General features: G+C 35.5%; 3 protein-coding genes across 7 annotated transcripts; 2 read left to right on the forward strand and 1 right to left on the reverse strand.

Moving 5' to 3' along the window:
* Window positions 1-1,851: 1,851 nt before the first annotated feature.
* Window positions 1,852-6,298, forward strand: LOC121259318. Of its 4 annotated transcripts, none has more exons than XM_041160863.1 (14): window positions 1,852-1,912; window positions 2,016-2,046; window positions 2,153-2,214; window positions 2,607-2,646; window positions 2,775-2,833; window positions 2,923-3,000; window positions 3,163-3,373; window positions 4,074-4,402; window positions 4,531-4,662; window positions 4,763-4,896; window positions 4,997-5,094; window positions 5,237-5,328; window positions 5,735-5,865; window positions 6,100-6,298. In XM_041160863.1, exons 1-14 carry the CDS (start codon window positions 1,889-1,891, stop codon window positions 6,167-6,169), a joined length of 1,491 nt encoding a protein of 496 aa, XP_041016797.1. In that variant the 5' UTR covers window positions 1,852-1,888; the 3' UTR covers window positions 6,170-6,298. The 4 variants fall into 4 exon arrangements, with proteins under 4 accessions (XP_041016797.1, XP_041016798.1, XP_041016799.1 ...); XM_041160864.1 differs by having other exon boundaries at window positions 4,534-4,662; XM_041160865.1 differs by having other exon boundaries at window positions 4,564-4,662.
* Window positions 6,299-8,736: 2,438 nt separating this feature from the next.
* Window positions 8,737-12,336, reverse strand: LOC121259322 (autophagy-related protein 18a-like). Of its 2 annotated transcripts, XM_041160871.1 has the most exons (4): window positions 11,356-12,335; window positions 10,521-10,728; window positions 9,757-9,883; window positions 8,737-9,104 (listed from the first exon to the last, which is right to left on the reverse strand). In XM_041160871.1, the coding sequence occupies exons 1-4, from the start codon at window positions 12,163-12,165 to the stop codon at window positions 9,011-9,013; spliced, it is 1,239 nt and encodes a 412-aa protein (XP_041016805.1). In that variant the 5' UTR covers window positions 12,166-12,335; the 3' UTR covers window positions 8,737-9,010. The 2 variants fall into 2 exon arrangements, with proteins under 2 accessions (XP_041016805.1, XP_041016806.1); XM_041160872.1 differs by lacking the exon at window positions 8,737-9,104 and having other exon boundaries at window positions 9,753-9,883; window positions 11,356-12,336.
* Window positions 12,337-20,515: 8,179 nt separating this feature from the next.
* On the forward strand, window positions 20,516-25,055 carry LOC121259321 (autophagy-related protein 18a-like). The gene is given in 5 exon segments (XM_041160870.1): window positions 20,516-21,064; window positions 21,067-21,566; window positions 22,842-23,049; window positions 23,932-24,058; window positions 24,682-25,055. Coding segments are annotated over 5 exon segments (1,365 nt in total). The 5' UTR covers window positions 20,516-20,625; the 3' UTR covers window positions 24,773-25,055.
* Window positions 25,056-25,644: the final 589 nt, after the last annotated feature.

Here is a 25,644-nt window from a genome sequence, read left to right on the forward strand (position 1 = left end):
TTATTCTAGTTTTATACTATGTTGTACACTTTGCAACTAAGAGAAAACACTTGAAATTTGTCAGTCTAGAGAAACTTGTGAAACAATTTTATAAGCTGAATTTGAGGTATTTTTTTGCTGTGTTTTCTTACATTATGAATTTCTAAAAAAAAAAAGAAATTTGTTAATACGGGGATTGTCAATAGTTTAATTTCACCTTTATTTCTTGAACAATGTTGTTAATAAGTATCATATTTATCTCTTATTATGTTAAAAAACTCTATGTACAGCCATTTTTACTAAGTTATATGCATTATTTAAGTGGCAAGACCCTATGAATAAAGGTACAAGTAAAATTTATTCCCAAACTCAAGTATTTGAAGGAGGCCTAAATTACCTATGATAACTTATTTTTATAATTAAGTCAGCCTTTGCCAAGGGATCCATCATCCGAATTCGTAAGGGAACCCTAGCCTCGTTTGCACACCCATCTTTCCCCCCCAACCTTTATTACAGCATCCCCCATCTTTGCCCTCCACCCATTGGAACTTAATCCATTCGGCCTATGGAGCCTGGAGGGAGATTCATCTCCCGACGTCGACTGGTAAACCACACAGAAAATACGTTGAACTGTACCCCCTCCTAGCCCACCACAACTTCCAGACTCACTCTTAGTGGGGAAATTTAGTTCTCACACACCTTTAAACAAACATATGGTGAGAACACTCATCGTTTTTAGCCACGTCTGGAGGACTCGGACAATATTTGTCCGTTTCAAAGGTAAGATAAAGAAGATGGAGTACCATATTTTCGATGGGACTCGAATCAAAATCAAACCAATCGGCCTCCACACGGCTAAAAGTAGCCACTACCTCCGGCGTCTCCGATGTTTCTGTGCGATGAGGATGGACCTACTCATGGGGAGTCAAGCTATAATAATATTATTATAATCACCCCCACAATTTATTTAATTATTTTAATATCCTACTAATTAGTAATGTTTGCAAATAAACTCCTCCCAGATGTGTCTATTGCTAATACGGTGCTTTAGTTAATTGTCATAACGCCCGATTACATCCAATCCCTAATTAATCGTGTGCTAATCTTCAGCGTGTAAATTTCTTTACATAATATCTGTGTGTTAACTTAAAATAATCAGACTAACAATATTTTTATTCATTATTTTTAATTCAACTAATATGATACATTTTAAACAATTTAATAAATAAATCATTTAAATAAAAATTCACATAAAATATGATCTATTAACTAATATGATCGTCAATAAAAGATAAAGAACAATGTTACATATAACCTCTAAATAGAAATTGCATTGCAAGTTTAGTTAATTTTATTTGAAAAAATTACAATAATATTTTTATTAAAATAGTATTTTTTTTCTATTAAATAAAAGACTTGTACATATAATCTCTAAATAAAAAGTATAAATAAAATTTTTCAAAGATAAAATAGTCCCGACTCTCCATGTGAGATCCATGGCTACTATTGTCATGGGCCATAGACCTCATTATGGCATGAGCGAGAAAACGAGTGATTGTGCAGGACAAATATATGGATATAATAAATATAAATTTTTAAAAAAAATTATTCTTATCTGTTATTATTTATTATTTTATATTTTATATTTATAAAAAATACTTTTATATTTTATAAAAAATACTCTCATATTTTATAAAAAAGCTATACATATAAAATGAGAATAAATAGTAACCGATACAAGTAAATTTTAATTTTAAAATATGCACACGCAGTATTTTACTAATCGTTTAATATTATTGATAAAAATTAAACAATGACATTACTATAAAAAAAAAAAAATTATTCTAATCTTTCAAGGTAGCGTGAATGAAGTTGAAGCCATACACACTTGAAGTCATTCGGACACCAGATGCGGCGGCAAAACGTTTTCCGGGTAAAAACTCTCTATGAAACTATCCGTCCGCTCTCTCACGTTGCTCGATTTCACCGAATAAAACCTTCCTTTGTTTACTTTCTGATTCCATTTTTTTCCCCAGGACAATCCAGACTCTGACCAGAGCATTTCCGGTGCTCCTCACTATTTCATGCTTACGTTTTACTGTATTTATATTTCTCTCTCCAATTTATGCTGCGTGATGTTTTATAGGTCGGCATTTTTATTATAATTTTGCAGAAGATGAAGATCTCGACGCTGATTTTCCTGAAAATTGTGTATATCGGCAGTCGGATATAAAGGTCGGTATGCTACTCTTTTTCTTTTTCTTTTTTTTTTTGTAGTCTACGGTGTGCTACTTACTAAAGCTTTTATCCACCTATTAATATATACATAAATACCTATATATACATAAATACCTATATATATATATATATATATATATATATATATATACACACACATATGCATATAAGCACATGCATATGCTTGTTTGGACGTCGTTTCAAATTTGAATGGAGAGTTTCGGTTTGAAAATTAACTGACTTCTGGGCATTTTATGATTGTTCAATGTAACAGCGTTTCGGCTCACCGATCAATTTTGCACTGGATAAATGTTGTCCTTACACGTTCGATGTGAATTCCTTTTAATGCCCTATGATCAAAATGTAACTATAATTTTATACTTTGGTAGGAAGAATTGCAACTTCCATTACGGCTGGAGATACTGAAAGGTATAAATTTTTTTCTTTTATTTGTTTGAAAAAGCTCATTCATGAGTATTGGCACATTTTCAATTCTTTTTCTGGCGTTTTGTTATTAATTGTCAAGTAGACCTTTGAAAAACCAGTCTCTAATGCAGGTGCCCATCGTGCCCTTGAATTGGATGGTGGAAGGAAAACTAGCCATTTATCTGACAAGGCACGAGTCATTAGAAATTTGTGTTATCGTTAATCTTTATACCCAATTGCTATATAAAAATAGTTGTATGGTGTTATTGGTTTAATCAGAAGGAAACAAATGTCTCTCAAGAAGATGATGTTGAAATGCCTCAGTTCCATAATGAGGAAAAGATCTCTGATGATGAGGTACAATATAAGAGGATTTAGGTCTATCTTTTTGCTTGTTGTTGTGTTTCTATTCACCTGTTGCACCTACTTATTTTATGTTTATACCACGGATATGTGGTCTCTCATCTCTTTTTTTATTGTTGCAAGACAGTAATGTTCTTTTGTAATCTGTTTGGATAGGAAAACATCGTGCCTTTAAAAATTTCTGCTACCTCTGGCACTAAAAAGTGGCATGAAGATGATAACCACAGCTTTGGAAGTGGGAAGCAAGATGAGGCACATACATGGTCCAATATAAGCAAAGAAGCTGACGCACTAATATGGTTGAATAAGAATGCTCCAGGTTCATCATCCCATTATGCCTACCCCATTGCAAACAAACCCCAAAAAGGTGACTTTTCTCTCTTTTATGATTGCTTGTCACTGATGTCTATCATATACCTGTCTATGTATTTAGTACTTATCTTCAGATAGAGTTTTCTGGTACATATCAAACTATGGGAGAGGTAAAAAGGTCATTTCCATGGAACATCTTTCTGTTAACCTTACATATGCCCGTTGTCAATCAAATCTATGTTTGTCTTTTATAAGGTGCTTTTCAACCTTCATTATCTTTTAAATTCATACTCCATACATGTTACTTAATTTTGGATAAATGATCATTCTGTGGATTCATCGCATGCCACTTTATTAAGAGTAGGAACCTGTGTTAAAAGTGTTACTCATTAAAATAAAATAGTGATCAGAACTACAACAGAAAGGAAATGTGAAATATGCTCTTTGTTTAATTACTTTTCACAGGGAATAATGGGAATTAGGGTCATATATGCTCCATAGTATAGACCTTGTTGAATGGATGAGTACATCAATGTTTGAAAATCAGTAATATCCTGATGCTAATCCATGTACATGTCTTAGACTTGTTGTAGATTGTGTACATGAGGCAACTGTGGATTTGTTAGTGGTGTGATCAACTTTCTATCAGACCTGATGTGTGATGCAGCTCTGCATGGAATTTGTGGATGATTTTAAATTATGTTTATGATGAGAACCTGGTTCTATATGGTCAAGTTGAGAATCAACTGTTGCAGGCATGAGATGCAAGGCTAAGCGAAAATTCTCATTCCGGTTCCAGTCACGTGAGGGAGGACTCTCTTGTCCCTGTATCTCTAATGATGAAAAATATGTGTCACTCAAGGATCATGAAGCATCCGAAAGATTGGAAACAATTGAGCCTAGATCTGAAGAACATTCAATTGCTGGGGTTCTTGAAGATTATCAAAGAGAGAACGAAATTCAGTCAGAGGTTGTGTGCGCTGAAGTAGGAGCTCTTGGGCATGGAGGCATTGAGCAATCAATGGCTGATCTTTTAGATGGCCTTCAGGGTAGGGCTGTTGTGCTGAAAGGAGTTTCGGCAAAGGTCAGTTCTTTGAGCCAGAACTTTTTGTTCTTTTTCTCATCTGGCTATTTATTCCCAGTTCAACTGGTATCTGCAGCAATCAAGAAAGGTTTTTTTTTTTTTTTTTTTTTTTTTTTTTAATAAGTTAGCAGTATAGTAATGCGAGAGGTAAAGAGGTACAGATTGTTACAAGGAGAAATCTCTCTTCACTGGGAGATATAACTGTTGATAGTGAGGACTCCCCTGAATCCATGGATAGTGGATCATCTAGTGAGGACAAGGTACTTGTCGTCTCTACCCGCAGTCCTCCCCTTCACCCCCTTCCTTCCTTTCTTGTTAATACTATATACAATATGTATTATTGGTTATATGCTAAAGCAGGCTAGAGATCAAAAACTTGAGGTTAATATCCCAGATATGAAAGGGCAAACTATGACAGACCGGTTTCAAGCAGCTTTAGGTGCTGCTTTTTTAAATGAGGAAGGGGCCCTTGTTGCAGTGCCTAAACCATCAGGGTAAATAATAGGCTAAAATTTGGTATAACATATCTCACCATATATATTACATGGTGTAGATGGTTGTAGGAGTGAACTGAGTGTGTGCCAAATTCTTCAGAATTGGCTTGTTTGGGAAGTTGCAGCAGCTCATGCAGAGTGAAAAAGAAAGAGATATGATTTTCTTGAAGAAGTTGCAGACTGGATCTAGCACAAATGGTAGCGCTTGTGACTGTAATTTTTTTTCCCTGAAAAGCATGCTTACTTATGAAAACCATGAGCCCAGTCATTAACAAACAAGAACTTTATTCTTCTGTATTTCCTGTTGCTTAACATTTGTTATTCGTCAATACCTACTCAGATGAAGCAAACTGCATTGTTGTTAAGATCCTTGCAAGATGCTTGGATGCAAAGATGACGGTTTGCCAATGCTCTTTTGTCAATAACATGGAGGTACTTTGTCTTTTTGCAAAACCTTGCTCATGCAACCCCTACTTGTGGCTACCACTTCAGTCCAAGAGGGTAGTAATTGAAAGAGTCTTTCCTTATTTTTTAATGACAATAATATTCCCAAATTATAAATTTTTATTTTGACGCAATGCTACAACCTTAGTTATTTACAGATCACTTTAAATCTGGTTTTTTACGTTTTGGTGAATAGAACTATTCTTGATGACATGGAAGTGATACTTCATTTTTGCAAAATCAACATTCTCGACCATCCTTGCTAGGTTTACATTCTTTAAAACAATGATATGAAGAAGGTTACTCAGTGCTGGCCATAGATGTGAATTAGAAATAAGATTCTTCTTTCAAATGCCTGTTAAATGATAGCTGATGGTGCATGCCTATTTTGCAGGGCCCCATGCAGTCTGGGAGCCCTCGAACAATGGTAAATGGAGGAAGGAAAACAACAATTATTTTTCATCCTAGGGTTAGTGGTGATGTTGACCTTGAAGTTGGGAACTTGATTCGCATTCACCCCCCATGGTATGAATTGTAAAATTCAACATTTCCACTGCTCTATCCATCCAAGTTTTAATTAGAAGACAATGGATGCTCATATAATTGATTTAAAAGGAAGTCTCTTTCCAGCTGCACTATTATAGTCTGTTGAAAAAGCTGCTGTTGTACAGTTTAGTTCAAGGGGATTATTAACGTTTTCTTCTTCTGTTTTATTTAAAGTTATATGAATGAAGTTCAACTGTAAACTTACTTTGTCAGGAGGGAGGTTCAAGTGGGAAATGATGAGAGTATTATTCTCTCCACATATTTCTCCCAAGTTCTAATTTGACCGTGTAAAGTATGCCAGAAGTAGATGTATGATAAGGATAAAGTGCCATATTCAGTTGCATCTGGAGTCTGTGTGTTCAGCCACCAAACTCTGTTTCCATTGGCATAGGCAAGAGACATGGTTGCACAAAGTATCCCATCTATGATCCTTTTTATTTTCTGCTCTTTTTTTCTCTTTTTCCCCCTCATCTGATGCCTTGGAACCAGTGCATGTTGTTAACACTAACGACCATTCTTTGTGCAGAAGGAAGAAATTTATGTACATACATACACACTCAGATGGTTTGGATCTTGATCATTTGACAAGATGATGGACGGAAAGCACGTAAGATTTTTAGCTTTCAATTTCAATTTTATTCGGGGCTGGAACAGTACAGATGAGTAGATTTGATATGAAATATTTGAAGTAGTAGCTACTTTCACGAGGAAGTATCTAAAAGCTGTGAACTTTGATGGATGCATTCCCACACAATTAGCTATATACTTAAGTCTGTTTCTTTAATTCTGTTGCCGCTAAATTATTTCACTAGAAGTCACTCTCTTTATGGCCCGTGTGTTAGTTAACTAAAGTAATACGCTCAAGTTGGACCGTCTGTCTTGGAATTCAATTTTGTACTAAGAGAGATGGTTGATGCCTAGCAGCCAACATTTTCTTGTGCTATAGAATGGGGGGCAGTAATTTAGCGGTCAAATTAGAATGAAAAAATATATTCATCATCCCAACTCCCATCATCTCATAATTTGATATTAAATGATAGGTTTACAAGTGAAATGTAATAAATAATTTTCAATCACCTAATACCACATCATAGGATGATGGAAGGATAATGAAAGTTGTGATGATGAGTAGCATTACTCAATTAGAATTGGTGATTGGGATTATTTGGATGAGCTGAAGTTTCACAGTCAAGCAAGCTAAAATGTGCAGGAAAATAACGTAGAAAGCAGAAAAATATGACACGGGCCACGGCTTTGAGTTCCATAGGCTATCCTTTATGGAGTTTGGACGTTCTAATTCCATCTTATCTTAATATTTAAATATTATAAATACATATATTTATAAATTTTTAATTTTTAATTTTATCATCTAATCACTATCTAATTATTACAATTTTTTTAAACTAGTAATTTTTCAACCAAAACACAAAATAATTCAATTTTTTCAAATTTTAAAATAAAAATTATATTATAACAATATTTTAACTTTATAATATTTCTATTCAACTTTTTCTTTCTCATTTTCTAAAATCCTATAAAACATTTTAACTCAAATAATTTATAACTTATCTCATCTCAACTTAAATATCTTACTACTATTTACAAAACATTTCAATTCATCTCATCTCAATTTTCAACTCACTATCCAAATAAGGTCTAAATTACAGTCTCATCCTTGTAACTACTATAAATTTACTAGAGTTCGGTTCAACTTTATGATTTGAATAATTCTATTTAGCATCTCACACACTACACTTTTTTTAATTTTTAATTTTTTATTTTTCCTATAACAACTATGTGATATATGGATTATAAGTAGATCAACTAAATTAGTTTAGCAGGAATAAAATTAAAAAAGAATTAAAATATATATGATATATAATGTGAGATGATGAGTAGTATAACTCTTCTGATCTAAAGAAAGGGTCACACTTAGGCTTCCTCAACGATGCTATACTAAAGACTCAGCCCATGTTTAAAGGTCCATATGGCATGGTACTTTGGGTCTGGCCTGAAAAGTAGTTATAAAGAAAAAATGCTCAGTCCAGATCGAATCCAAGTCACCAATGTGACAGGCAGAAATACTAACAACTAGGAGTGTAACTAGTTCAATTTTAGAGAAATTTTGGAACCGAATCGATATACACCAGTTTTGAAAATTTAAGAACTGATTCATCACCAAAACCGAAACTTTCAATTTTTTTAATATAGGTTCGATCCGATCTAGTTTTCTAGTTTAACATTTACAAGTGTGACACTATATATGTTTAATATTTTAAATTTTTTAATACTAAACTTAATTGTGATAATTTAGTATTTATTATTAACAACTACTAATATGAAAATCAGTACCACATCAGCTTAGGACCGATTTTTGTTTTTAAGAACCGATACCGCACCAGGCCGGTCCAATTTTTTCTTACACCCCTACTAACAACTATACTATAACGATTTATGTTATGTTTGAATACTGAGGTGATTTCAAATATTCTGTAAATATTAGTAAAAAAATAATGATAAAATATTAAATAATAATGAATAGTAATAAAAATTAGTAAAAATTAGTTAAAAATTAATGATAAAATAATAAATAGTAGTGGAGTGTTCTGAAAACTCCTCTATCCAACTATACTATAACAACTTAGGTTGCATTTAGGCTTTATTTGGTTACACAGATAAAATGAGATGAAAAACTTGTGAATAATAGTGAAATTTGAGAATACTAACCACAATAATGCAACTATTTAATATCTGTATATTGTACAACTTAAGTAAATTTTAATTTACTAAGATCAGTATGGAAACATATATAATAAACAAAATACAAATATTATAATTATTGGTCCGAATTCTTGATAATTACATCTAACGAGTGAATCATCCCAAATTACAAGACAGGACCTCAACTGTGATTCAAAAAAAAAAAAACAAAAAAACAAAAAATTGTATTATTATTCAGACATTCCCACTTGCAATGAAAAACTCTACCAGCAAGATAGAAATATGTTGCTTTCATAACTTTTGGGAATGTCGTAATAATATTGCCGTATCCTAAACCAAGGGACAAAAAAGAAGTAACAGATTATTTATGTACCCAAAATCTCTTTTATGTACTAATTAAGTATCATGAGGCAGCTTCTTCTGGATTCAGAAAGTTGTGATATTCCAGCTCTGTCATCTCTCCTCCATTCTGTGAGTCAAATTGACATCGATAGAAGCTGCATGCATATACATATAATTACACATCACAAATTCAAGTTTCAAGAAATTTCCACCAAGTGTAAACCAGTACATGATGATGTCTCTGGGAATGAAAAGAAACATGATTCCAAAGCTAACATTCTAGCTAGCTATCTTCCAAAAGACTAATCAAAGAGATGTTTTAGAGTAATATCAATCAACCTAGCTAATTCCAGCTATATTATATTTTGCAGCTTACAAGGAATCAAAGGGTTTAATGCAAAGGCGACATGTATTGCTTTAAGCTATAACGTTGCAAATCATAGAATTAAGGTCTTGTTGGATTCAGAAAGCATCTCAACTCATCTAATCTCATCTACTTATTACACATTTTCCAAATTCTCAAATAAAATATAATAAACAATTCAACTTTTTCAATTCTCAAAATAAATATAATATTAAAAAATAATATTCAAATAATATTTTATTCAACTTTTATCTCATCTCAACTTAATATCCAAACATCCCCTAGGTGATATACCAATTACTAAGCGACCACCACACAATCCAGTTAAGAGAAATTGAGTTATTCGTTTTGAAGGCCACCTTAAATGGTAGTCTGGGTCCTATAATATAAATAGCTTTTCCAAATTGAATATCAACTCAGTGTTTTATTTATATTACCCTTACCTTCCATCCATGCCAACAACTACAATTGTATTCTTTTGGTGACCAAAACCAGCGATGCATTGAGTACGCTCAGGCAAATGAAACTGGGCAAACGACCGCTGTGAGGCAAAACACTTAGACAACAGTCCTGCACGTGCAAAGCTTAATTTAGAAGCAGAGCCCCAAAAAATACAAAAGACAAACATACTTCGTTGATCAGTAGCAAAAGAAAAATATTCACACATACAGCCCTCATCTAAACCCTCTTTCAAAGGTTTCAGGTCAGCTATCCATCCATTTCTCCACAAGAAGCAATAATTAGAGGAAAATAAATAAAGCAAAAACTTGTTTTAACAGACGTCTGGCCTTAAGAACAATTGGAATGGAAGATATAACAAGATAATAAACGCCATGGGTCCTTTCCAACTGACTTGAGTCATTTCAGATACTCCTAGTAAAATCTCATTGATCACCTCAATTAAGTTATAGTACTTCGGTGGTCATTATCATCAACCATCAAAACATAAGTTTTCTCAGTACTTTTACATGGCATTTAAAACTTTCTATTTTCTTCATGCCCATGTTGTCATCCACGAAGTACAATCTATATAGACCTTTTTAAGGGCTTCACGTCGTTGAAAAACAACACTAAAGTATTTATTTATACATATCAAAGCGGACATTCATTCCCGGACACAACCTAGCTTGTAATAATGAAATATTAATGTTAAATATACCAACAGCACAGCTGCACAAGTATATCAAGGAGGGAAGAAATTTTTTGCCTTTAATGAAAGAGAGAGGCGAGCTTAATTTTGTAACAGCAACATCCGCATCAGATGCATTTTGTGGTTCTTCATTTCCTTGCAATCCCGGATTGACCCTAAGATTGAAAACATGCACAGTTCCCTTGTCACTTGTAACTGCTAACCACTGGGCAGTTGAAGAAAATGCCAAACTGTAGATATCTGCTGGATCTGTGCCCCTCCTTACCTACATTCAATATCCAATTAATTTCCTAAGCTAAGCACTTTGAACACATCAATACAGCACCAATACGAAAAATTGCAATAGATAAATTTAAACTGTCAAGGGAGGTAAGCAAACCACCACAAGCAAAATGTCAGAATCCATATGTTACAGTGTTTACTGTAAGTGCCAAGTATTCATCATCCCAAAGCAAAGAATACACAAATTTAATCTTTCAAATTAGTTCAAATGAACCTAACAAAGATGAGTAATGCATGATTTGTAGCTAGTATTACTCAATAAACGCAAAGACGATTTTCGAAATGGAAAGCAACATGGAACATTATTAACTTCAAATGCAAACTTCAAAGTATTTAAGCGCTCTCCTATGTAACTTTCAATAGTGCCCCTAACAGCTAAACCTAAACTCATACGAACGCATATCGTATTTCATATCAAATACTTCCAGTTTTAAGAATTGTAATAACCGGATAATTACTCTGATCACAGAAAGTGTCTATCGAAGGATTCTCCTTTCACAGAGCATGTATAAAGTCACGAATCTCACAATTATCACCACCAAACTCAACTCATAAGCATCGAAATTCTTAATGCATGAAGACCTCGAAACTCTAACTCATAAGCACATACCTCTTGAAGTAGTGTTGCATCGAGGGTACTGAAAATCCGGACCAGAGTCCCCTTACAGCTCGCCGTCGCGAGAAACAGCCCCTCCTGGCTGAGCTCCAAGCACGCGATTTTGGAGTCGTGCGCCATGATGAACTTGGTCCTCTTGGCCGCGTAGTGCTCGACTCTAACCTGGCCCTTGCTCAAGCCGATGCAGGCAAGGACTAACGACCCGCCCAACTGTGAGACAGCGCAGAGGCCCTCAGGGTTTGCGATGGTCTCCAATTGGTGGACCAACCTTAAGTGCGTGAGATTATACACGTAGATCTTATGCTCCAAAACGACGACGATACGGTCGTAGCGGAGGCGGATGGAGCGGACTTCGGTGCGGAAAGAGATCTCAGAGGCCCAGTAGGACTGTCGCTCGTCCCAGAAAATGACCTTGTCGAGAGGGAACTTGGAGTGGGGTCCACCGCCTACAAGGGCCAGGATGCTTCTTCGGAAATCCATCTGGACGGCGGCAAAGCCGCCGTCGTTGAATTCACGGCTGAAGAGCTCGTTGAAATGGTCGCAGCTGAAGACTCTGAACCCTCGGCTCGTACCAGCCGCGAAGAACCTATGGTCCATGAAGAACGAAAGGTGAACCAGCGTCTGCGGATCGGACGACCGCGAAACAGAAAACGGCTTCTGGATGTCAGAGTTAGGGTTAGGGTCGGGGCTGCGGGGCTCCAATGGCTCGCGATGCATGGAGGAATTGGAGTCGGAGAAGCGGGGAGAAGAATTAACGATGTAAAGGGGCCAGGGAGAGGGAGAGGAGGCAGAGCTGGTAGGCATGGTAGAGGAGAAGAATGATGATAACTCTGGAGGGAAGTAAGTATATATGGAGGGTAAAGAAGAACGGAGATGATGTTCATCGAAAGCGTTTTGGAAACGAACAAAAACTCTGTGAAATCTACTCCGGATCGGACTCTTAACTGCATACGTTCCCGAAGCAAATTTGTCTCGGCGGGAATGCAACAGCAATTTGACTTTCTTTTTCTTTAATCTATTTTTTTGAATATATCCTCTTAATATTTTTATATAATATTTTAAGGAGTATTCTCTCTTTATTTTTTTATTTTTTGTAATTCTTGAAAAAAAATTAAATGTATTTGTATTGGGAGTTTCAAAAGTTGGTAAATATAATTAATAGTTGTTTTAGATACAATTTGGATAGTGAGTTAAAATGAGAAGAGTTTAGATAAAATTTAAAAGTTAAATAAAATATTATTAAAATATTTTTTTAATATTATTATTATTTTTTAGATTTGAAAAAATTAAATTATCTATTATATTTTATGTTAAAATTTGAGAAAATTAATGATGAGATAAAATGAAATACTTTTACTATTCAAATAGGTCCTTGATAAAAGTCTTGAGATTTAGTTTTTTGTACAAGTTGTTTAAATTTTTGCATTTTTTTCTTTATGAAAACTTGGCAACGTTCAGATAAAAATTTTATGAGAGATAAAGAAAATCCTTTTTTATGTATAAAAGATATTGGAAGTGAAAGAAAAAAAAATATCTATAATTAGGGGTGTCAAATCGTATTAATTGATTGTATTCGTGTTATATTAATGTATATATATTATATTATATAGGTCAATCTGAATACGATCATTTAAACTTATTATGTCAAAATTTCAAACCCTAACATGACTCATTAATATAACGGGTTGACACGATACGACCTGTTAATGAATACTACGAAATAGGTTAACACGACCTAATCCAACCTGTTTATGTAAATGGGTTATACAGATCCAAAATTAACCCGTTTGACCTGATTAAGTTTAACATTATTTTATATAAATGTTAAAATCACAATATCTATAAAAAAAATATAAAACTAACTACAAGTCCAAAATTATAATCTAAAGTTCAAACAAAAAAAAAATATCAAAATCAAAATCCTAACAATTTTACTTTTAGATATAAAGGTATAATTGTAACGTTAATTTTCTTAACATGTCAAAATGGGTTAACCCGCTATCAACTCATTAAGTAATCGTGTTTTAACGGGTCAATTTATTTTTATTCGAATCCGTTAAGACTAAATCCAAACTCGCTATTATTGTATAGTGTTCGTTTTGGATTAACGGGTCGTGTCACGTATTATCACCCCTAAAATTCTATTTTATATTTTGAAAAACCAATATTTTTTTGAATTAAACCCAAAAGGAGCTTTTGGATAAAGTATTTGGATGTCTAACCAAACACTTCACAAATATGTGTACTCATTTTTAATTCAAAATATTTATTTTCATGTCCAATAAGTAAAGGAGGGAATACAAAACTTCACTGGATCCCTCTCAAATGCATCTTGATGCAATCTATTTGCTTTCCACTTGACCCAAAAAAATAAAAAAACCCAAAATAATTATAAAAAAAAGAAAATTACAATAACTGAAATGTTTTCCGTCTCTACCATGAAAATAACAACCTGATTCAGACTAATGCACAGCAAATAAATCAAAACAAAGCCTCAACGCATACTTCAAATGCATCACGAAACAATCGTTTCTTCTCCATTGACAAGAAAAGTGGTCGTTCTAATTGTTGATGGGTAGCGGTAGGGTTGTAAATGAACTAGTCTGATTGAAAGCCTACTTAATACTCGCTCAGTTAACTCGAATTGAACTTGACTCGTGGAAAAAAAAAATCGTTCGTGAAGTTAGATACCCGCTCGAATTGTAAATGACACATAATCGACAAAACTTGACTCGACTCTGCTAAGGCTCACTTGTTTATGCTCGAGTCAACTCGTTAGCTCGACTCGATTAAAACTCATTCATATATTGATAAATATATACATATATCTATATTTATATACACACATATATTGTAGTAACTAATAATATAAACATATCATTTTTATAATTAAATATATAATATATAATCTAATTATTTATGTCTTTATAGTGAATACACTTCATAAGTATATTTTATAATTTGTATAATAATTAATTGATAAAATTTAATAATTTCATAAACTAGTATGTGAGAACCATATATGAAATAGATATATGCTATCATATTAAGTGTATGTATTAATAATATATGTAGGCATATAATATATTGTTATTTTGGATGAATATCAGCTAGTCAGATATTAATCATTTATAAATTTTTTAAAATTTTATAATTCAATAAATATTCTACTTGTTAGTTGTATAAATTCAATATTAGATTTATTTTTTATTTTTTAATTTTTTAATTATTAAATCTTATTCAAAAAATAAAAAAATAAACAATTCGAGTTCGAGCTTGAATTCAGCTCGACTCAAACTCGTTTGTGAAACGAGCTCGAGTATTTTGAGTTGAGCCGAGCTCGGTAAGCCAAAAATCGGTTCAGTTCGGCTTGATTACAGCCCTAGGTAGCGGGAAAACAAATCTCTTCCACCAAAATGGTGTTTGGGGAATGAGATAAGATGAAAAATTAAAATAGTTTGTGAATAATAGTCAAATGAATTGAGTTAAAATATTGTTAAAATTTTATTGTTAGAATTTTATAAAAAATTTGTAATGATTAAGTAAATAAGTTAAAAATTTAAAATTTAAAATTATTTATATTTTACTGATGTTGGGAAATGAAATTTTGAAAAATTTTGAGTTGAGATAGATTTTTTTTTTTCTTTTCTAAGCAAGCAAATATGTGGCGCCCACGACTCTCATGTAAGGAGACACGGAAATTGAGACGCCGGGATGATGACAACAGGGTCACACATCCCAACGTTAGTGTCAAATGTGTGTACATGCAATAGTGTACAAAAACAACGCAGTGGATAATTAATATAACTAAGTACCAAAATTGTTAATACAATTTAAACAATCAGTAAAAATGTTTAAATATTATATAGTCATCCGAAATAAATATTTTACAAGTCCCAAGAATGCGAGTGATCCAATCACTCCTCGGGTGGAGCCGACTCCTCAGGCTCACCCTCACCCTCCTCTGCATCAAAATCTGCGTTACCATAGAACGGTACCGCAGGTAAGTATAACCCAAATAACCACGAGTTAAAAATACATTAATACGATCAACATGCATGCATATGATGAAATATGCCTTAAATCCAAAAATACTATTTTCTTCGAAAATAGATATTTTCAACACACGCAAAAATCCCATTTTGGCGCAAAAAAAATACTCCGTCATTTTTCCAAAAAATGACCCAAATCAATAAAATCTCATTTTCCCAGAAAATGAATCACATAAAAACATTTTAATCAACATACGCTATTTTCCCAGAAAACAGCTCATTATTTCATTAACCAATGCACTATGATCTCCCATAGGGATCATCCGCACGTCCTGGCTTCGTAGCGATGCTCAGTTCCGCGCCCAGCGCATTCGTGGCCAAGCACCCACTACGCAACGAGCGATGCCCAGTTCCGCGCCTAGCGTGTTCGTGGCCAAGCATCCTCTAGCCCCCACCAGCAGAGGAGCCACAGAGTCGGCACGAGACCATCTCGTCAGATCCCATTGTCGCCCAGCGACAATCCAGGGGAAGTCACTTAGTATATTCCGCTCCCGAGTGACCAGAGGAGCTCCACCGAGATAATGCCCATCTCGGCTTGGGGTCGTGATACACACGCACCCAAAATCTTTTAACACATGAAAACTCAGTTTTCATGAAACACATGAACATGAATGCATGTACACGAAAACCCAGTTTCCTTTACAAACATGATCATGCGTGCAATATGCCATGTACATGAACAACACCATACTAGCAACCAACATTTTACAATACCAACCAAACACACAACTCCGTCCACAATCCATCCGACCCCCGAACTCCTCGGACTCAGTCCGGCATGTCCAACCATATCACAATAATATGGGTTAGTGCAAAAATATATTTAAATCACGATAGTTATTTGAAAAAATACTTACAGTGCTATATAATAATTTTCGAAGGATCATGGAGCTGCAAAAGGTGGCGACACAGCAACGTAACAGTGTAAAATACACTGTGGCCATGGGTCTCAAATATCCACTTTTGAATGGGGACAAACTAAGACCCGAAATTGATAGGGTAGAGCCTAGAGAAGTTAGTGAAGCCAATAGTGGTGGTGGTTTGCCGTGGGTGGCAGCGCAAATGGTGGTATTAAGGCCAAAAAGTCTGAAACGGAGATGGAGTTGAATGTGCTTCACCGGTGGCAGATCGGAGCTGGGGTTGGGTCCATTGGGTTGCTCGGAGGTCGAGGATAAAGTGGTGAAGAGATGGTGGCCGGAGGTGGCGCGACGGCGGTGCTGGAGCTCAAAATGCACCGCGGCTTGGAGGGTGCGTGGGGGCTATCGGCGGCGATGGAGGAGCTGGAAATGGAGGGGGTGGTCGCCGGCCGGTGGGGGAGTGAACGGGACGGGCGGTGTCCGGCACGGCGGCGCGACGACGGTGGGTTGGGTGGAAGGAGAAGCGCACGGGGAGAGAGAGAGGGAGGACGCAGCGCGCGGGGAAGGAGTTGCGGAACAAAGAAGAAAAATGAAAGAAAAAAGAGAAAAAAAGAAAAGTGGGGAAAAGAAATAAGGTCCAATCTTCACCTCTTGAGTCACAAAAAATGATCCAACGAAGATGATTTTAAAACAGCAAATCAATTAAAATAAATTAAACGTAATGATACAATGAAAATAAAATAATTAAATCCCACAATCAATTAATTAAAAAGAAGAACAATTTAAATGTACAACAATAAATAAATATTAAGAAAACATAACAATTTAATTTTTACAATTTAAAGATCATAAAATAACACATTTAAAATATCTGATAATTATAAATCAAGAGAATAAATTTTTGAATTATTAAAAATAATCATTCAGTGAAAATACACTAAAATACGGGGTGTTACAAAATATATTTCATTAAAAAAGATGATACAAGAGGAGGGGTGAGGTTCCCAACAAACACCTCAAAACAATAACAACAGTACAAAGTGGTGAATAAAAAAGAAAAAAACGAGTTTTTACAATTAATTTCTTAGTCGTCACCCACGTCCTACCAAGAGGACGCCGTCTTAACAGACAGAAATAAACTGTTCGCAAAAAGTTGCAAACAATGGAACTACCGGCGGTAGCGGTGGAACCTCCGGTTAAAGTTATGAGAGTGGCGGGCGCATTGTTGCTTGTTGTCTTGAGATGATTTTTAGAGAGATTTTCAATCACTTCTTCATGATCACGGTTTAGGGAAAATGATAATATAGGAGAAAATCCAGTATCCAATGGACTGATATGTTGGTCATCTGTATTCTTGGGCGTCTGTGATGGCGCGTGGCTGCCACACTCCTATGGGATGGAGAGTGGGTAGCCCAGATCTAGAAGATCTCGACGAGATGAAACTGTTGGTACGACGCGTATAGCCATCGAAAGCGTTGTTGTGCGGTGGCACGTGGAGAACAAGGAGAAGGAGAGGAGACTGCTCCAGCAATGGCTCTCACAAAAATGGGACGATTCTAGAGAGAAGGTAGACGTTCTCACTCTAAAAGGTAGACTTGTCTACAAATTGAGTTGAGATAGATTGTTGATCCCAAACAACCTAATTAATGTCTTAATTGGATCCATTAAGTTGCTGACAAAGAACTTCAATTAATGCTCCTGGAATCAAAACTTCTCTTTATTTTCCCGTCAAATCCATACCTTGTCTAATTATTAGAGAATCGCAAAAAAATGTATATATCTCTTTATACTTAAAAGTCACTATAATGTGAACAATAATAAATAGTGACATGAATAGTGATTAACACTATCTTCCACCTTATGTTCCTCGTTGCATCCGCGTCCCTATCTATCCTCACAGGAAACCCACGGTAAAATCACCACAAAATCTCATAGTAAATCACCTCACAAATACCACAAAATCTCACAGTAAATCACCACACAAATACCACAAAATTAAAAAATTACCACACAAATCACCAAATCAACACACAAGTTTCCATACAAATCACAAATCAATACACGAGGAGAAACCAAATCACCACAAAATCAAAACATTACCACAAAAATCACTAAATCAACACACAAGTTTCCACACAAATCACAAATCAATACACGGGGAGAAACCTGTGCATGTAGAGGAAGAGAGAGGGCTACGGGCTTCGGCCTGTTGCGGCGGGAGAGAGAGAGGTTTGTGGGGACGAGCTCGGCGGGCTGCTGATGGTGGTGCGGTGCCGTAGGGGTGGCTAACTGCGGCGCTACGGGAAGAAACCCGTGCGTGTAGAGGAAGAGAGAGGGCTACGGGTTTCGACCTATTGCGGCGGGAGAGAGAGAGGTCTGTGGGCATGAGCTCGGCGGGCTGGTGGTGGTGGTGCGGTGCCATAGGGGTGGCTAAAGGCAGCGCTACGGGGAGAAACCCATGCTTGTAGAGGAAGAGAGGGCTACGGGTTTCGGCCTATTGCGGGGGGAGAGAGAGAGGTCTGTGGGCACAAGATCGGCTTGGAGAAGGTCGCCAGTGACTGGGTTTGGTGGTGGCACAGTAGCAACGGCCGGTTGCGCTGGGTGGAGCTGAGGAGAAGAGATTGAGAGGGAGAGGGGCGTGCGGCTGGAGGGAGGGAGACGAGAGAGGGAAGAGGAAAAAATGAAAGAAAAAGTTAGGGTTTGAGATTTTAAATCTCAACCCTTCATCTTGAATCTCCATAATTGATCCAACAGTAGAGGGAGATTAAAATATTAAAAATAAACTAATTTAAAATAGATAATTAAAATATAAATTCAACTTTAATTTATAAAATACTAATATTTCATCATTAAATAAATGATAGAGTTTTGTTAAATATTTTTAAAAGAGTAAAATCATATAAATAATTAGAATTTTTAATATAATTTAAATCTCATAATATTCTTAATTAATCAAAATCATTTAAATAAAATGATTTTCTACCATTATAATATTTTTAGAGTTTCTAAAATAGAAGAGGCTTACTTTAATGATGAAAAAAATGTGAGAATAATATAGAAATAAAAGACTCTGTATTTTTTTAGTACTCTCTAGGTCATTGAGTAGTATGGTTGAATTCTACAATTCATATATTTTGCTAAGAAAACTATTATTAGAATATCTAAAATTTTTTAATTTTCATATTACTCATATTACTGTAACATTTATTTTTACAATTTCCGTAGGAGTTTTTGTGACTTTACATATAGACTGCTACTTTGGAGGAATTGATTCAGAATTTTACGATTGGGTTCTTTTTCGTTTCCTAACTATAATGTGTTTTTCTCTATTGATACATATTCTTTTACACTCCAATAAAATTAATTCAAAATTTTTTATTCTGTGACCAAGACCATGCTTTGGTTTCGCTAATTTTAAAATTCATTTTACCACTTCTCATTTTTTATTTTTTTCGATTGGATTGCTTCGATTTATGCAGTAAAGTATTGTTATCATTACATAGATTCTCTGCATCTCTTTTCACATTTTAAGTACATAAACTGAGTTCATAAAAGATTCTTTATATACTACTTATTTTACTTATGATTACGTTTTTTTTTTTAACACAAAGCATATTTATATTTTACAAAACATCTTATTTTTCATTCAACCGGACAAATGTGCCTTGCACATTGCCCAACTGCTAGTGTGTATATATATATATATATATATATATATATATATATAGTGATACTTTGCTCATATCACAAAATAACATATTATAAGTTCAAATCTACTTAATAATTACTCAACAATATCATAAAAGTTTCACTTTTAAAGGACAATGGAGCTTCTCTGGAGACATAAAAAGAAATCTAGTGGGCTCTTGGCCCTTGGGTGTTTTGAGGTACGCGAGAAGATGGTGGTTCTGTCACAAATCCATTAGAGTAGAATTACAATCGCAAAAATTTTTTATAAAATAAATTTATGAATTAATATGAATTGATATGATATATTAAATTTAATTTATAATAAAAATAATTTTAGAATTTAACGCATTATATTTAATCACGTTAATTTATAAATTTATTTTTATAAGATTTATCTAAGATGAATTTAAATATATAAAATATTTCATCTCATTTCATTATTATAAATTTTTTAAATTTTTATAAAAAAATATAATAAATAATTTAATTTTTTTAAATTTTAAAATAAAAATAATATTTAATAATATTTTATTTAATTTTCTACGAAATCATCCAAACTCATGCCGTAGCTTTGGGTCTTAGCTTCTACGTGCGGACTGCCGACACGCCCCCTGAATTGTCCAAATTTCAATCGAGATCCCTCTCTCTCTCTCTCCCTCTCTCTCATGGCAACCATCTCTACCTTCTCGTCCCCGCCCTGGCCCAATTCCAACCCGAACTCTAATTCTCAAGAGGAACAGTCGATTCCTCTCGACTCCCAGAACGACTCGGCCATCTCTTTCCGATCAATTGAATACCAATCTATTGGATCCCACGGCCTTGGCCACGAACGCGACGACGACCACGACAGCGATCAGAACCCTAACCCTAACATCTACAAGCCGTTTCCGGCGCCATATGACCCGCCAACGCTTGAACCCCACGGCCACGGCCGTAACGAGAACCCTAATCCTAACATCCCCAAGCCGCTTGATCCGCCGACTGTACTCCACCTGTCGTTCAACCAGGACCAGGGGTGCTTCGCTGTGGGTACTGACTACGGGTTTCGGATTTTTAACTGCGACCCGTTCCGCGAGATCTTCCGCCGCGACTTCGACGACGGGGGATCTCCGGTGTAGAGATGCTCTTTCGGTGCAACATCCTGGCCCTCGTTGGCGGGGGACCCCACCCTCAGTACCCACCAAGCAAGGTCATGATTTGGGATGACCACCAGGGTCGTTGCATCGGCGAGCTATCTTTTCGCTCTGACGTCCGCTCCGTACGACTACGCCGCGACAGGATCGTCGTCGTACTGGAGCAGAAGGTCTACGTGTACAACTTTGCCGACTTGAAGCTGCTTCACCAAATTGAGACCATCTCGAACCCTAAGGGCCTATGCGCGGTATCCCAACTGGCGGCGTCGCTGGTCCTGGTCTGCCCCGGTTTGCAGAAAGGGCAGGTTCGGGTCGAGCACTATGATTCGAAGAGAACCAAGTTTATCATGGCGCACGACTCGAGGATTGCCTGCTTCGCACTCACGCCGGACGGGCAGTTGCTCGCTACGGCGAGTTCCAAAGGGACTCTGGTCCGGGTTTTCAATAGCATCGATGGAACACTTCTTCAAGAGGTATTTGGTTGTTTATTACAAATCCGAAAGACTGATTCGATTCTATATTTGATGAACCTTTAATTGAGCCACGCCGATGTGAAATTTGGAGCTTATGTGCAATTCATAACTTCATACATATTCGGTGATTGGAAATTCCTATAGGCACTTCCTGTAAATGGAGTGATTGGCTCACTGCAATGCTCTGTAAATGGAGTGATTGGCTCACTGCAATGCTTAGAATGGAAGTATGTTATGCAATGTAAAACGTCGTCGAGTTTAGGGTTACTTGCAAGGGGCACGGTTGAGGGCGAGTGACTAGCGAGAAACCATAGACTTCGATTGAAGTTCCCCATAGGTAGTAATGGATCAATGACCGATTACTTCACATTTTGAATGTCATTTTGTCTTAAATTGTCCATTTGAAATAATGGGTATCGCTGACTTCATATCTTCTTTCATTTTATACTTGCATTAAAGAATGTGATGGACTGATTACTGATATTCTGTTCTTGTCAGATCTTGCAAGTAAAGTCAAATTTGTTGTCGATGCCTTTAGGTTTAAGATTCATAAGGCATCAAAATAAATGAGCGGTAGAAGTAACATGATCCTATATGTTGTATTAGAACAATTTTCCTTGATTATGGTAATCATAAACATCAGATGAGCGGCTCCAATATGACTGAGTGGCAATGCAAGAGAAGATACAATTAGGTAAATGCTATTTTTGAGAAGTTAGAAGATGCTTGTGTTGAAGGTGTATGAAGAGGGAATTAATTAATTTTTAAAATTGTAATCATAATAATTACTTACAGATGTTTTTGGTGAAATCAATCAAAATACTGATGAATGGTGCCTTCTTCTATTCCGCTGCAAAATAATAGTGGTTGTCAATTTTCTAACTTTGCTTAATAGTTACTTAACCCTAAGTGACATTTCTTAGTATCAAATCATGTGGTTTTCTAAATTTCTGGACTACTTGTGGCTTGGTAGTTTTGGACTCCTCTTTACTTAATTTGGTCCGTTCTCAATCAACTGCCTAAGCTACACCCATTATGGTATAATGTGCTATGTTACCAATCCAAAAAAAAAAAGGAATAATGTGTTATGTTGGGTTGTCACCTTTGCCATGTTTATTTTTGTTCTACCTTGACGTCTGAGGAGGTTGCTTATCTCCGGTAAAGTCTAAATACAATAATTTCCATCTCAATCCGTTTCATATTCGTTATGATATGTCATTAGGCTGTTCAAAACGTTTTAGATACAGTGTGAAATTATCTTGACATTGCATGTAGGTTAGGAGGGGTGCAGATAGAGCAGAGATCTACAGCTTAGCGTTCTCTTCAACTGCCCAGTGGTTAGCAGTCTCAAGTGACAAGGGAACCGTCCACGTTTTTAACCTTAAGGTTAATCCTGGATCGCCAGGGATTGAGAAGTCACGATATGCATCTGATTCTAATCTTGCAGTTACACAATCAAGCTCATCTCTCTCGTTCATTAAGGGTATACCACCTTTTTTTTTATTTCGTTAATTTTATTGTACTTTTTCTTACCTATAATATATATATATATATATATATATTTTGTTGTCTACAAGTGATGTATTGTTTGGGAATGTTCATGCTGATATTTAAAAAAAATTGTGTTGGGTGTTTGGAGGAACTAGTGAATTCAACAAAGGGGAACTAAAAAGTGGATATTGTATTTCGTGAATGACATGGGCAATAAAATAGAATGCAATGTAAAAGATATGGGAATTCTCTTCTTTTTATGATGCATCCAAATATGCTCTTTTGTATACTAGGGGCTAGAATGAAGGTGCTTTGTTTTACAAGGGATTTGTGGTGTACAAGAATTGTCGAAGTATTTCACCCTTTTTTTAAATCTTCTGTGATATTTTTCTTTCAGATGCTTTATGATGATGACTATTAAACTGAATAGAGGTCAATGGGTTTCATGCTAGGCATATCTGAAATAACTGAAGTTAGTCTCTGGGAATTTGTGAAATTTATTCATAGAGGCTGAAACCCAACTTGATGTTATAAAGCGTGTTACACACTCTTTAGATGAGACTTCTACTTTTGCTTACCCCTTGTTACTTCTGCTAAAGAGCCGATGTATTTGCCCTATAATATTGTACTATCACACTTGAAAGTTCACTACATTTGTGTTGTTGGGGCCTTTTTTCAGCTCATTATACTTCATTTCCTGTAATTATTGCTTGCTGCGGAGAAATTGTTAAGACTGGCAGGTTGGCAGCTTAGCCGACCTGCTACATTTGAAAGGAGCTTAGGCAATGCTGAAAAGTATAATCTTCTTGTTACTAATGAAGCATGTTTGTCTCCTTTTTAGGCTCTGGGTCTAAATTACCTTTAGCGCTTGCAGGAGTGTTGCCAAAGTATTTTAGCTCAGAGTGGTCAGTTGCACAGTTCCGCTTGCCTGAGGGTTCTCATTGCCTTGTTGCTTTTGGTCACCAAAAAAATACAGTGGTAATTCTTGGCATGGATGGAAGGTAAGACTGATGTATATAAAGCAAGACTCCCTATTCAATTTAGGAAAGCCGTTTATAATCCTTGTGTGCACTAATAGTCATGTACAGAACTACATTATTCCCCCCTCCTTCCCAAATTCGCCACGTATGATGTAACTGCTTATTTGCCCACACGCACACAGGAAACTGACTATCATATAGGGGGTCTTAAAAGAAGAAACAATTTTTTTGTTTTTCTGAAATATATTCCTTAAGGTTAGCTTGATCACTACATCCTTTAACCGAGCAATTTTCACAGCCATCAATTCATCCCTTGTAATGTATTATATCAAACAAGTTCGCTGTTAGGTACTGTGGAGGTCTTTACATAATACTACATGACAATACACTATATTTGTAAGAAAATACTCCCATCTTTTACGTGTATATGTGTGTGTATATATATATATATATATATATATATGTATTTATAATTAACAGAATACTCTTATCTTATGAGCTGCTCCTCATTAGATGGCTGGAATTAGGTGTGAATTCATATTTCTTTGAAATCGTCCTGATGATTCTTTTAAAGATAACTAAATTGAGCTGTTCAATAATCTCAAAATCCAGTTTTTAACTTGCTATTAAATATTTATATGCAGCTTCTATCGCTGTCAATTTGACCCAGCAACTGGAGGAGAGATGACGCAAGTGGAATATCACAACTTTCTAAAGCCAGAAGAAACTTTCTGATGCCATGCGTGCATATTATTTCGTTGCTACATATAATATTCTTTTTTTAACTTTTGGTTCTTTTCTTTCCTTTGACATAGGGTATGAGTAATGACGTTGTAAATATATGTGTAAAATATGCTACTGGCCTTCCAAAAAAACAAGGGAAAAATGAATGTTATAACTTTCTGATCTGTTCATCACATACATTAGATTAGATTCTTCAATCTCAGTTGTGTCTGTGATGCGTAGTTTGTAAAAATACTCACTCATAAGATACATGTGCTTGGATATACCAAACCAATTAGCTTCGAGTGTGAGATGCATTCAATGTATTTCTTTCCGGGACATGTGCAAGCAATAGCATTCCCTACGTTTGATTTCGGTGGCAGTGTCTTGGACGGATATCTTTGTGGTCATTCGACTTACTGCAATTGAGTGTTTTGGAAAGCAACCATCTTTTGCCGTATTATTAGATATGGCATGCCTTGTTAATTGTGATGTTTAATGTCAGAGACAGAAAGCGGCTTCGTGACAGAAATATTGGTATTTGAGTATCTCCCTTTATAACATTTAATATGTAAAAAAAAAAAAAAAACTAAACTTTAATTCTTGGCATGGATTGTGGACCGACGACAGCATTTGATTATTCCATATATTCAACTAAATTTTTTCGAAAAATACAAACGTGGAGTATCTTTCACGCATGTTGTACTCGTCTTTCACATATACATACCATCTTTCTCGCTAACAAGGCTTTTGGAACCAAGAATTTCGTCCCAAAAAAAAGAAAAAAAATGTGATGTTGAATCTTATTGCTGATGTTGTAATGGTATCTCCACGATGGATCTTTAAATTTGATCTATTTATTTTATTAACAAGATTCCTACAAG

The sequence above is a fragment of the Juglans microcarpa x Juglans regia genome, chromosome 4D (assembly GCF_004785595.1).
Source record: "Juglans microcarpa x Juglans regia isolate MS1-56 chromosome 4D, Jm3101_v1.0, whole genome shotgun sequence".
Taxonomy (NCBI): Eukaryota; Viridiplantae; Streptophyta; class Magnoliopsida; order Fagales; family Juglandaceae; genus Juglans; species Juglans microcarpa x Juglans regia.